At 46.0% G+C, this 12,312-nt stretch overlaps 1 protein-coding gene across 6 annotated transcripts in view; it reads right to left on the bottom strand.

Moving 5' to 3' along the window:
* Nucleotides 1–2,321: 2,321 nt before the first annotated feature.
* Nucleotides 2,322–12,312, bottom strand: part of Cadm1 (cell adhesion molecule 1) — a 335,003-nt gene continuing 325,012 nt past the window's right edge. For 5 of the 6 annotated variants that reach the window (XM_005347263.3, XM_005347264.3, XM_005347265.2 and 2 more), the window contains 2 exons: nucleotides 11,526–11,657; nucleotides 6,513–9,571 (listed from right to left, as the gene is read on the bottom strand). In XM_005347263.3, the coding sequence (XP_005347320.1) occupies nucleotides 9,453–9,571; nucleotides 11,526–11,657 (251 nt within the window). In that variant the 3' untranslated portion in view covers nucleotides 6,513–9,452. Of the gene's footprint in view, nucleotides 2,408–6,512; nucleotides 9,572–11,525; nucleotides 11,658–12,312 lie in introns of those variants that run through there. The other variant, XM_026779076.1, reaches the window with a different exon arrangement.

Here is a 12,312-nt window from a genome sequence, read left to right as displayed (position 1 = left end):
TAATCCCAGCACTTGGGAGGCAGAGGCAGGCGAATCTCTGTGAGTTCAAGGCTAATCTGGTCTAGAGAGTGAGTTCCAGGACATCCAGAACTAAACAGTGAAGCCCTGTCTCCAAAGACAAACAAAAGCAAAAACAAAATACCAAAAAAGAAAAGAAAAAAAAAAGGAAAAGAAAAAAATTCATACATGTGTCTGGGGACCTGGTCAGCTCACCCAAATTCTAACCAGAGACCTGTTCAGCATTCCTGGGAAGCAAACAGTCTCCAAAGCAAAAGGGATGGCGTTTCTTTCTCCATCTTCAAGGTTGGCAGAAGGAAGACAAAGGAGGCTTTGGTTTGGGAACGGCATGAATGAACCACACATATCCACAAGTAAACCAGAAGTCCTCCGAACATCCTGCTCGCTTGTTTCACACAAAAGCCAGGCTGGCAGCCCTCTCGCCCAGCCATGCTCACAGTTGGACCCTTAATGCATTGTGAGCATTCAATCAAACTTTTAGTGGTGAAACTCTAGGAGCAGAAAGCCAGCTAAGCCCAAGTGGTCCCTTTGCTTTTCCATCTTTTGTGGCTGCCTGGCTGCGCTCTTCTGGGTTTTGTTGTCAACAAACTCCTGGCTTGCCTTTGAGCGCCCCAAATTATTGAAAATGACTACAGCTTAAGACTGGCAGGATGATTGTTAAAAACAGCCCTGGCATTAATCATAGCTTAAGAGCTTTTGGAAAACGATTCTAATTCAGAAGGGGTGGCTTACAAAGAGGCTTGTCGAAAGCGAAGCAGACATCAAATTCTGAAGAGAAAAAAAAAAAAAAGGAAAAAAAGCCTCCTTGGTACCCACACCTGGCTTCTCCCCTGCAATCCAGCTGGCAGAAGTGTGTGGTGGGGGGGGGGTGCGGGAGGGGAGACAGATAGCTTACCTTACCAGCTTACCTCGTGTGAGACCTCCTTTGAATTTCCACTAGTACCATCCCACCCATCCCAGCCCTCCCCCGTTCGGGGGACCTTGAAATGGGAAAGACCTTGGGTGGAGGCACCCGCAGATTTAAGTATTCCTGGCAGTCCTTGGAATCAGGAAGAGGAGACTAGGAGCCTTGTTTTCTGTCAACAGTTGGGGGGCCTTAGTCCGATGCTAAAATAAGCTGTACACATAGAGGCAGCTGCCTGGGCAAACACACGGTCAGCATTTGCAAGGAGCCAGGCTCTTGCGAAAGACAAACTAATACTTCTGCCTTTTGCCTGCCTGGCACGACAAAGGAGAATGATTTTTGCCATCAGCATTCTCCCTATCATGGAATCATTGCACAATTTAGGATGATTAATGGTTTCCATTTAGGAGGAGCTGAGAATAAAACAGTGGGGGAGTGATGGCACTGGGCTGGGGATGCTTGTGACTGCAATGACAGAGTAAGGGAGAGAGAGGGGCCCCGGTGCTTGCTGGTCACTCCCCTCGGCCTTCTCTTCCAGGCACGGTGGGGGAAAGACTCATGGCTTTTGACCTGAATTTGCATCCAGTCTGGAAGCTGCAAGCCTGTGGTCCTGTCATTCTTGCAGCTTTCCCAGGATTTGTTAGCAAGAAGCCACGCCCTCCAGGACTGCCCAAAGGAATGTCCTTCCCAGAGGCTCCCGACTATAGGCTGGCTGAGAGTTGGCAAGGTGATGGGGCTGCATAGCTGGAGGGAGCAGAGCTAACTACACCACTTCTTGGCATTCCTGATTGGCCACACGGGGATGCCACATAGGGAAGGACGCCACCCTCGTGCTGGGAGGGCAGTGGTGGCCTCCGGTGGTCTGTCTCTGCGGCGCCCGGGCTGCTGAGCTGACTGTCAGCTCGCCTCCGCTGGCTTTCTGGAAGTTCTTTCCCACATTGTAGCGTCTTTTCTGTCCACATGTGGAGGCACTGTTTCTTCTCGGATCTCACGCGGCTGGCTGCAGGCCGGCGGGCGAGTGGTGAGACAAAGGGCTCCAGAGCCGGAGACTTGCGGGTGCTGACAGAAACCAACCAGGGAAACAGAGAACTCAAGAGGGCCTGCGCATTTTGAGCAAGAGCCTTTGTAACTGAGGCCAGAAAGGGAGAGAACCGGTGATCTTGGCTGGGTCTAACTCGAATCCAGGCCCTTCTCGAGGTTTTGGTGTCTCTGCAAGGAAATCTATTATTTTCCATAAACTGTCTTAAGTGTCTCCCGGCTGCATTTCTGGCTGCGTTAAGGATCAAGCCATCAAGAACAGCTGTGAACAGCAGCAATGGGCTTTGGCAGCGAAGTAGGAGCAAAAAACCCAAGTAGGACATTTCAGATGACAGTAATGGCATTTTCCCTTCCTTGTCCAAACGATAAAAGATTCATGCTCCTAACTGCGACACTATAGCTGCCCCCATCACTTTATTCTGGGAGAGGAGGTTAGAGAAAACAGGCCTAGAGAGAGGGAGAGAAAGAGAAAGAGAGACGGATAGTAATTTCGTCACTAGCTAACAGAGACCGATGTGTAGAAGACCTGATCCATAGCAATACTTTTTAATCAGGACTGCTGTGTCTGGCAAACAGCTCTTGTGGATTAGCTAGACTGGAGCCTGCCAGCATCCGTTGCAAGTTTAAAGGATGAAATACACAACTACAGAGAAAACAAACCGAAAAGAGTAATAAAGTCACACATTTCAATATTCAGCAACCATTAAGGGATTTAAATATTTGCTTGCTATTAAAGGCTTGCATTAGGCTCTTCCAACACCAGCTCTGGAAGACTGAAATATCAATTACGGATCAATTTTCCCCCTAAGTAAACACTAATGCAGGATAAACAGTATTAGAAGATGCAATCGTAACATTGCTGACTTCAGGATGGACTTCCTGCTGGTAACAGCAAGTTTAAGCCTGGTGATTAATTAACCTGAGAAGATAGCACTTAAGGAAGATTTAAGGCGAGCATGTCTGAAATATGAGCGTGAGCCAGCGTCTGTATGCAGGACAGCTGGAGAGGTCTTGGCCAGAGCATGGGTTGCTTTGCTCCTCAGTCGTGGTCCTGACTCTACAGCCCAATATTTTAAAGGATTAGAAGGGAGCAAAGGAGGAGTGTGGGTGGATGCACATGTGTGCCAGAGAAAAGGCAATAGTCTTGGAATTAATTCTACCTTTAAATAAGCAAGAGTTGCAGTTCCTATACTGGCCACCAGGGAGGTACACATGATAGTAACTTAGGAAGTGGGGGGGGGGGAGCAAAGAACAAAACCGAAAAACCAAACCACAAACAAAATAAAACAAAACACAAAACAAAAACCACCATTAGCCAGGTGGTGGTGAGTGGTGGTGCACACTTTTAATCCAGCACTCGGGAGGCAGAGGCAGGGGATTTCTGTGAGTTTGGTGACAGCCTGGTCTACAAAGAAACCTTGTCTTGAAAAACAAAACAAAACAAACAAATAAACAAAAAAAAACCCAACACTAAACCAAACACTAAACAACAAAAACAATTAAAAAAAACCCCACCAAAGTATGTAGTTTCATACTGTACAAAAGAGCCTAGATGCTTTAGTCTCTATGTTCAGTCTAGGCTTTGGGGTGTTCTTATCCTATCCTGATGTCCACCTGTTCCTACCAGGTAAAGTGGTGTGGGGACCACACTGTCCCACAGCTCCCATCAGAGGCAGTCTTTAGCATTTTTCTATGAGCACAGTTTGAGTTTTTCTGACCTGTGGTACCTCATTCTGAAGGGCCCTGGTATATGAGAACGATGACACCTTATTGATTTGCTCAGCAGTTACCCCAAAGGTTATCAGCCCCCAAGGAGGAACAAGTACCAATGCTGGTAGGCCTCAGAGACAGATGGGACCAAGGGTGTTAAAAGCGGGCTGGACAGACACATATCTTCAAGGTCTTAGAGCTACCTAGTTGGAGATGGACTTGCAAAGTCAACGATTGAAACAGAGACTAAAAGTTTAAGGTCAAGTCAGGCAACCAGCCCTTGACTGCTGGCCCTTTAAGCCCCAATGCTGGCTGAGAGCTCACTGTGTATCTGCTATGACCATGATTGAGGGGCTGTGAGCCTGACTGGGTGATAGCAAAGAGCCTCTTCTCCCATTGGCTCTACAGTGGGGTCAGGTCATTTCAGCTTCATCTTAGGTTTTTCTGAACTATCTGTAAAATACAGACCTCACCAAAGGAAGCTTGCTGCCAGTTCTTTTTGATTAAACATTTGCTGCATCTTTGCGAAATAGTGTATCAGAAATCTGAGGCCACGTTTGTCACGTACCACAAGTACCTCATGTAAAGAGGCTCTTTCTGCTTGTCATGTGACCGCATGATTGCTTTCAGGCTCTGGATGACAGACTCAAAGGGGCTGCTCTCCACAGAGCAAGTCCACGCTATAAGAGTTACATTTCACCTAGACAGGGGACAGTGAAAGATTGCACCAATTAACACCTGGGCATCACCTCTGGGTTTCTGTTGATGTATGTGGAGAGCGCAACCAGGCCAAACATTTTTTGAGACCCCTCTGGAGGGAGTACGGACAGTTTTTATGCTTTTACCAAGAGGCACAAGGGAAATTTAACAAGTGCACACAAACTCAGCTACTTCTGGCATTGTCTCATTGGCATGCCCTACTGTGCTTCAACAGCCAAGCCGCCACCATGCATCAGCCTCAGCTCACTGACCACCGGGGAGATCTGGAGCCTCCTGCTATAGGCAAGGAGATGGGTGAGGACATTGCACAAACAGCATGCCACATGGCTCAGGATAACTACAAATAAGTACACTGACAAATCATGATGAGAAAATCCTTCAAAATCCTATGGGAAAACTCACAAGGCGTGAGTCCACACAGATAGTTCTGCCCAAGGTGTAGCCAGTTCTTTTAGAAATGGGCAGCCTTATCTTCTAAATCGACATTAAGTCTAATGAACATGTAATGAGTGCTTACTTCCTGCCTGCAACCTTATTGCCTTATCTTTTTGATGATGTGGAAGACTGAACTCAAGGCCCACTGCACACTAAGCACAGGCTTGATCACGGAGCTATTTATACCCCCAGCCCAAGGTGCGTATCCTTTCTCTCTCCCCAGTGGCTGTGGAGGTTGTAACAAACTCTACCTTACCCAACAAAAGACAAAGATCAAGGTGCACTGGGCAACATTCCTGAGGCTTCACACCTAGTAAAGATGGGGCAGTTAGTTAAAGCCAAGGCTGGTCCGGCCTAGTCCTTGATCTAGAGTGCTGTCCTAAAGTGCCCTTGTGGGTATAGAGATATTTGGTAGATCATCCTCCCCCTTGTGCTTGCCTTTTGGCTCCTGTTGTTCTTGCCTTTTGGCTCCCCGTCATTCTTGCCATTTGGCAGAAGGTGGGAGAGGCCAGTGAATGCCCGAAGCGTCTGCCTAGACTATGAAAGCAAGCACCAGCTAGATCTCATCCACAGAGCACCCGACTCCTCAGCTCTCTGTCTCCTGCACCCGACTCAGTTTGCTTCTCTCCCGTCCTACCCAGCTCTCTCTTCCATTGAGCTGACTTGCCAGCTTTTGCTCATTTCCCTCCCACAAGAAGTCTCCACTGCTTCTGCCAATCATTCCATTGGGTGGGGTGGCACTCACTGGTGTACCTGGCACCTTAGCCTCTAGTGATCACCTCCACTTGTTTGTGTCCCCCACAATGTCCATGTGCCAGACACACAATGTCTGCATCTGTTGGTGCCGTTTTGTTCAGAGACAGACCAGAGACCAGATGGTGATGTAAGAAACCAAAGCGAGATGCCCAGCCTCTGACTCTTCTGGAGCTTACCTTGTCTCTCCCTGCCAACCCTTCCTGGTTACCTCACTGAGACAGAAGGGGATCCCAAGGAGAGCTGGTAAAGGTGAGAGAGGGCACTTTGGGGAGATCAGATTTTCTGCTCATGGATTACAAGAGCAGTCCTTGCTAACTTCGCCTGCAAGGCAAGGACACTGAGATCATGCTGCCAAATCTCACAGTCCACCTGGGCCTGGAGGTCTCCAAAACCTAAATGGTGAGAACAATCCGCAGGCAGCCGAGCTGTTAGCCCTCAAGCAGCTCAGCTCTTCGCTTTTGTGAAAGGAGAGAGAATTTTAAGAGGAAGAAGGCAGTAGAAATTGTTAAGACACGGAACCCCAAGGAAAGAGAAAAAAAAGGAAGAAGGTGGTAGGAACTGTTAAGACACGGAACCCCAAGGAAAGAGACAGGTGCAGCGGGCAACACAGGAAAGTGGGTAGGTGGTGGGTGAAGTGGAGAAGGGTGGTGGTGGACATATCCGCAGGAGGGGCCATCCCCGGCAGCTGCTCGCACACCTGCACAAATCACCGAGCCCAGCAGGTGACTCCGTTCAGCCAATCACCGGACTGTCTACTGTGAGGGGAGAAGAGGACAGGACAAGGACGTGTAGACAGAGGGATGGAAACCCAGCTGGCAGCCACTCCCCAGCAATCTCCTGCCAGTGTTCTGGGTCCCCATCCAAGGTCCTAGGAGAGGAAGCTGAGACCAGAGGCCGGGTGTTGTAAGAATCCAGAAAGAGATTTAAAGGATCACTTGTGACATTAACTTTTTTATTAAGAAGACAGATATTTTATAGTACTTCTTTTTTTTTCTTTTTTCTTTTTGTAAAAATGGTATACATGAACCGATACAAAATGCGAATGGGAACACACGGATGTGGAGTTTCTTACACTGTAACATGGTCCTTGTACACCTTAGGGACAGAACTGGCCTAGAGGGAAAAACAGGACGTCCTTGTGACTAAAGAACAAGCTTATTTGGCATCAATTATACATCCTTCATTATTTTATATTCCTTTAAAAAAACACAAAAAAACAAGTTTGTTCTTTCTTCACTCTAAAAAAAGTGATCAACCTGTACAAAGTAATACTCAACAATACATTTCAAACAGCGCACTGTATACTTAAGAAAAATACATAAACCAATATACAACTAAAGTCCGTAATTTCCTGTTTTTTCTTTGTTTATTATAATTATAATTATTATTATTTCTCCAATGGGTGGGGCCTACACTTTGCAATCTACCTGAGACGGAAAAACACCAATCCAAACACAGGAACCTGAGACATGTCAACATTGTAAGCCATAAAGTTACATCAGAACACTGCACTACTGTACACTTGTCAAAAAACAGAAAGATGGGCGGTCCCGGAAATGAGATGCCGATTCTGTGAACAATGGTAGGTTTGTTTGTTTGCTTTTTTGGTTTTTTTTTTGTATTTTTTATATATTTTTTTTTCTAAAAAGAACAGCTGAAAAACCCTTTTAACGACATGCTAACTGGTTCTCACCCTTTGATATGGTCACACTATGTTCAGGATGGGTGCTAAGGGCTCGGAATAGATGCACATTATAAAATTCTTGAAAAAGGGATGTTCCTTGTGGCTTTTTGTCTTGGTTAAGTGCCTAGGGACAGGAGAGGGGTCAACAAAACTGCTCGGTAATGCATTTTCCTTTACATACCAGTCCATTCTCAAAAGGCCCCCATATTGCAATGGTTCTATCAGAAGTGAAAATAAAGATCAGAAAAAGAAATACGTTTTCAAAGAACAGAGTCGACACTTTTTCCCCTTAAATAAATCAGCGTAAGTTTTCCACATAATGTAACAATAGTAAAAATGCACCTTGCAAAAATCCAAAAGTACTGACTGAAAATGTTATATAATATATATTTATATATCTATATATATAGATAGCTCTATCTTTTCTGATGCCACCTTTCCATAGGGACTGTTATTTGGAGTCTGGAGCCTACCAACATGTAGGGAAAGAGCTTAGGTTTTCGTCCTTCAGAACTACTTCTGGATTCCCTCAACACTTCAGTGACAAACCCCGCCTTAGCTTTAATGACTGCAAATGGTAACGACTCCTCTACCTTCCTCTAGGCTCCAGTCTAGGATATGTTCAAGGTAACTTATTTCAGTAGCTATGTGCTATGGCTGCCATCATGCGAGATGAGGAATTTTTGGCAGATGGTTCTTAAGGCTGAGGAAAGAGGCCAAGGCTAGTGTATGAAAGGTAGAAAGATAAAAACACTCACATCTGAGTTTTGATTAAGTAACTGAAATTCTCTACATGCTGCTTTTCCACCTCGGCTCTGACCTTTCGAGAACAATACCGGCCCTTCTTTTGTACCTCCTGCCTTTGTCAAGCCAAATCTGAAGGAATGAGAGCTGCTTAGGGATTGGGGTTGGAAATCCCAGCAGGACAAGCATCCCAGCAGGACAGTGTCTGTAATATACAGTACATGCAGGCCACATCCTACTGCCCTCCTAAGTAAGCACAAAGGAAAGAAAAAATAAAAACAAAAGCAAAAAAAAAAAAAAAACCCAACAAAAACCTGCCCCCTTCATTCATTCACACAACACACGGACTTGCTCTCTCCTGCACGTCAGTGAGCAGTAAGGCCAATTGGGAAAGGTGGATGGATTGTTTGGAATAGAAACAACCAGAGCAGGACTGACTGCCTTATCCCCTCCCTGCTTCCCCTCCTGTGGCAACTCAAATTTGTCCACTGACATCAAATGGACAGACCTCACCTGTTGGGTCTGTTTAGGGCAATGAGGAAGGAGGATACTTTCCACCCCAAACCTTTCTGCACAGCGTGGGGCAATCTATACTGAGCCGCCTACAGATACAGTAAAGACAGAGTCAATCTCATTGCGACACACCTCACTTGCAGGTAACCCTGTACAGTAATGAAGAGATCCACAGCAAACCACAGTTTCTGAGTCACAGTCTACTTTTCTAGTCTTCGCTGCTCTAAGTATTGAAACATGGGCAGCAGCAAAGAGTTTTCATTGTTTTTTTCTTTTTTTCTTTTTTTTTTTTTCACCCAAGTCTTTACGACAACAGAGAAGGATGCATCATGGAAACACTAAATTCTGAACTATGAAATCTAAACTGTGCTGGTTTTCCTTTTATGCAACTGAATTTGGAACAGAAAGCAGTCACCGTCAACACAAAAACAAAAGAAAGCAGAAACGGCAACAATGGGGAAAAGTCTTAGGAATCCCAGCAGGTCAATTCCAAAAAAGGGGAGGTTTAGGGAGGGAAAAAATTGATTTTGGGAAAAATAAATGCATACAAAGGAGAAGGGGAAAGAAACACAAAAAAAAAAAAAACAAATGAAAAAACAAGGCACAGAATTTTCTGCAATCTACTGAAACCCAAGTTTGACTTGGTAGGAAGAAAGAAAAATTAAAAACAAAACAAAACAAAAAAAACCCAAAACCCAAACCCAAACCAAATTAAAACCAGATAAAAAGAGGTGTCAAACAGCAGAGCGTACTTTTCAAAGAACATTTTTTTCTTTTTGTTTTTACATAGCAAACCCCAAGCCTTCCCAGTCTCGCATCTTTCCACCCACTCATAAAAAACACACGAGCGTCTCGCAAGTTCCAGTATCACTGTCTCTTTATCATCTAAACAGGGCCAGTTGGACACCTCATTGGAACAAAAAGGCTGATCTAGATGAAGTACTCTTTCTTTTCTTCGGAGTTGTTCTGTCCTCCTTCTGCATTGATTATAGCTGTGTCTGCGTCTGCTGCGTCATCGGCTCCTTTGGCTTCATGAGTGAAGTATGTACCTGAAAGATGAAGGGGTAAAGTACTGTGACTCTCTGATGGCCTCTGTGTGAAGTGGTACAGAGATGGCAAGTTGCTTTATGGCCATCATCAGCCGAAGTGGTGTGCAGGCAGCAGAGGGGAAGAAAAAAAAACAATTGGAAGAAGAGAGCGAGGTGGGTGAGACAGATGGGGATCCGGGGCTCCAAAGGTACCACTCCAACTGAGCCGCTGCGATGTAATTCAGCAAACGAGACATTAGAGCAGGGAGTATGACCAGAGAAGAAGACGTGAGTGGGGCTAAAATGCAGAAAGCTGGAGAGCTGCTGACTAACGCATAAACAGTAAACACCAAAGACCGATGACCAGAGATGTTCGCACATGGTTAAAGATCAAAGCAAGGAAGAGCAATTAGCCAATAAATGAATTAGGGCCCCAATGACGCTTCTATTGTCATCTTGAGTCAGTTACTCCAACCATAGTTTTCCTGGCTTCATGAATGGCTACTGGCTACCCACAGGTGAGACTGTGCTTGAACTTGTATAAGGGTTGGTTTCTCTATGCCTTCCATTTCAGAGTAGGGCACCAGATGGAGACAAAATTTTTGACACTGTGAAGACTGCAATTGAGGCTTGTGCTCTGTCTTCAGGAACAAGGGTTTCTTTCTCACCATGTGACTGGAGCCTGGACCCGGATTCATGGATTTGCTAATTGGCACAGCCACTTTATAATGACAACAGACAGAACATTAACCAAGTTGGTGACATTTCTATCACCAAATCCCAAGGGTTTACATGAAGGAAGACAAGACTTCACCTCAGACTAGCAGGCAGGTAGAACTCAAACTGTCTGGTAAAATCTGATAGGCTTCTTCCCATTATGCTCTGACTCAAGATTCTTATACTTCAGAAAGCCTGAGACATTTTACTGAATTTTCAGATCTTAAAGTGAGAAACTGAGCAAGCAGGTGGTCAAACGCTTCCTTCCCGAGCCCTCTCTCTTGCAGAGACTTATGTACCCCTGTCTTCTGATTCCCCGTGAATGCTCCCAGGCTGGACCTTCCCAGCTCGACCAAGTTAAGCACTGAAAGGCGGAGGTTCTGGGCCACACAGCTCCACGAGTCCCCAGACTCTGTGCTCCAGACAGAAACTTCCAGATCCTAAGGTCTGTTGTTCAGCACCCTGGACCTCCACTGCTGGGCTCCAGGGACTTTTCCCAAACCCAGGTCACATTGAGCAGTATGCAAGCGCCTACAAAATCCCCCAAAGCTCATTTGCAGAGTGCTTGAGAAAAACAACTGAGAAAGACACGGGCCGACAAAGAAAAGGAAGACTAAATTACCAGGAGGGGAGAAGAGGCTCAAAGCAGCATGAGGCAGAGAGGAAGAGCCTTGGCAAAGATGATTGCCCATCCAGTCTGCACAGTTGGTAAGTGTGATGATTAATGGCAATTTAAATCAATTGCCCTGATAATTTAAAAAATACATATTTATGTGGCTTTTAAGGCAAAAGATTTTTTTCTTTTCCTTTTTTTTTTTCTTTTTAAACCTGGGCACACCACATCAAGGAGGAAATATTCTGGACCTCGGGACCAGCTTACTCAGAGTTCAGGGTCAGTGAACTGGTTCACCTGTCTCCGGGGAAAAACGAGCAGGCTGTGTATGTTTGCCATGCTTACAATCTTCCAGGGCTAAGGCCACTCATCATGCCAGCCCCAACCTTGTTATTTTGACTCTAACCCCAAATGTAGACTGGGGAAAACAGACCTGTACAGCTTTGTATTTATAGGGAATCCAAATTATCATGCAGTCCTCAGCTGTGGCTGCTAAGGTTTCTTTATCCACCCAAGCCCGCTCAAGGAATCATATATGCTATGTCACCCTTTACAGCAAGCTGCCTAGTAATGACAACAGTGAGGTCCCCCAACGCCAGGGCTCTGGCGACATGTTGCTCCAGCCTGCCAAAGCACCTTGCTTACCTTTATGTCTGGCAAAATAGCGGCCCAGAATGATGAGCAAGCAAAGCATGGCAAACACGACCACAGCCACAACACCGCCAATCACTGCGTGGTCCACCGCACCAATGGCGCCCTCTTCACCTGCTCGAGAGTCTGTTAAAACCAGAAGAGGAATAGGGATGTAGAACTTATTACAAGACACCAGGAGCCCCAGGGACACTGCCTCCAGGGTCAGGAGGTCACCTTCTTTTTTAATGGAGGAGTCAGCAAGAACAAACCAGCTGGATCAAGTTACACGGAGGGAACAGACTGACCTGTCCAGTGCTGAATTGATCTGTTCTCCCCACAAGGCAATTTCATTAGAGGCAGCATAGGCGTGCTACTGTGAGTGAAAGGAACTAGGGAGCTGTGTGTGTGTATGGGGACTGGGGATCCTGCCTCTTCTCACCTATCCCTAGCGCTCACTATACACACCCTGGAACTTACAGCTACCAATAATTAAGGGGGCTGACCTAACTGTTTATGGGCACCACAGATGGTATCTTCAGGCGATCAGGGGAATGGGGGCGGGGGAGGGGGATGTCAACAGGCCACACAGCTCACTCTCTTAGAGGAACATGCATAGGGAAAGCAAGGCTGTGTAGGATAAAACCAGGCTTATGAGACTAAAGACATGACATGCTCGCCACATTTACAAGGAGTGAGGAGGGGAAAAGCCTCAATGTAAAATCTGAAAACCTAATTCAAAGGGGAGGGGATGGAGAGAGAAAGTGAGAGAGAGGGAGAGACAGAAAACGTTAAGACAGGA

This window comes from Microtus ochrogaster, chromosome 5 (genome assembly GCF_000317375.1).
Source record: "Microtus ochrogaster isolate Prairie Vole_2 chromosome 5, MicOch1.0, whole genome shotgun sequence".
Taxonomy (NCBI): domain Eukaryota; kingdom Metazoa; phylum Chordata; class Mammalia; order Rodentia; family Cricetidae; genus Microtus; species Microtus ochrogaster.
Note: the sequence above shows the minus strand (reverse complement) of the source record. Positions and strands in the feature narration are given on the sequence as shown.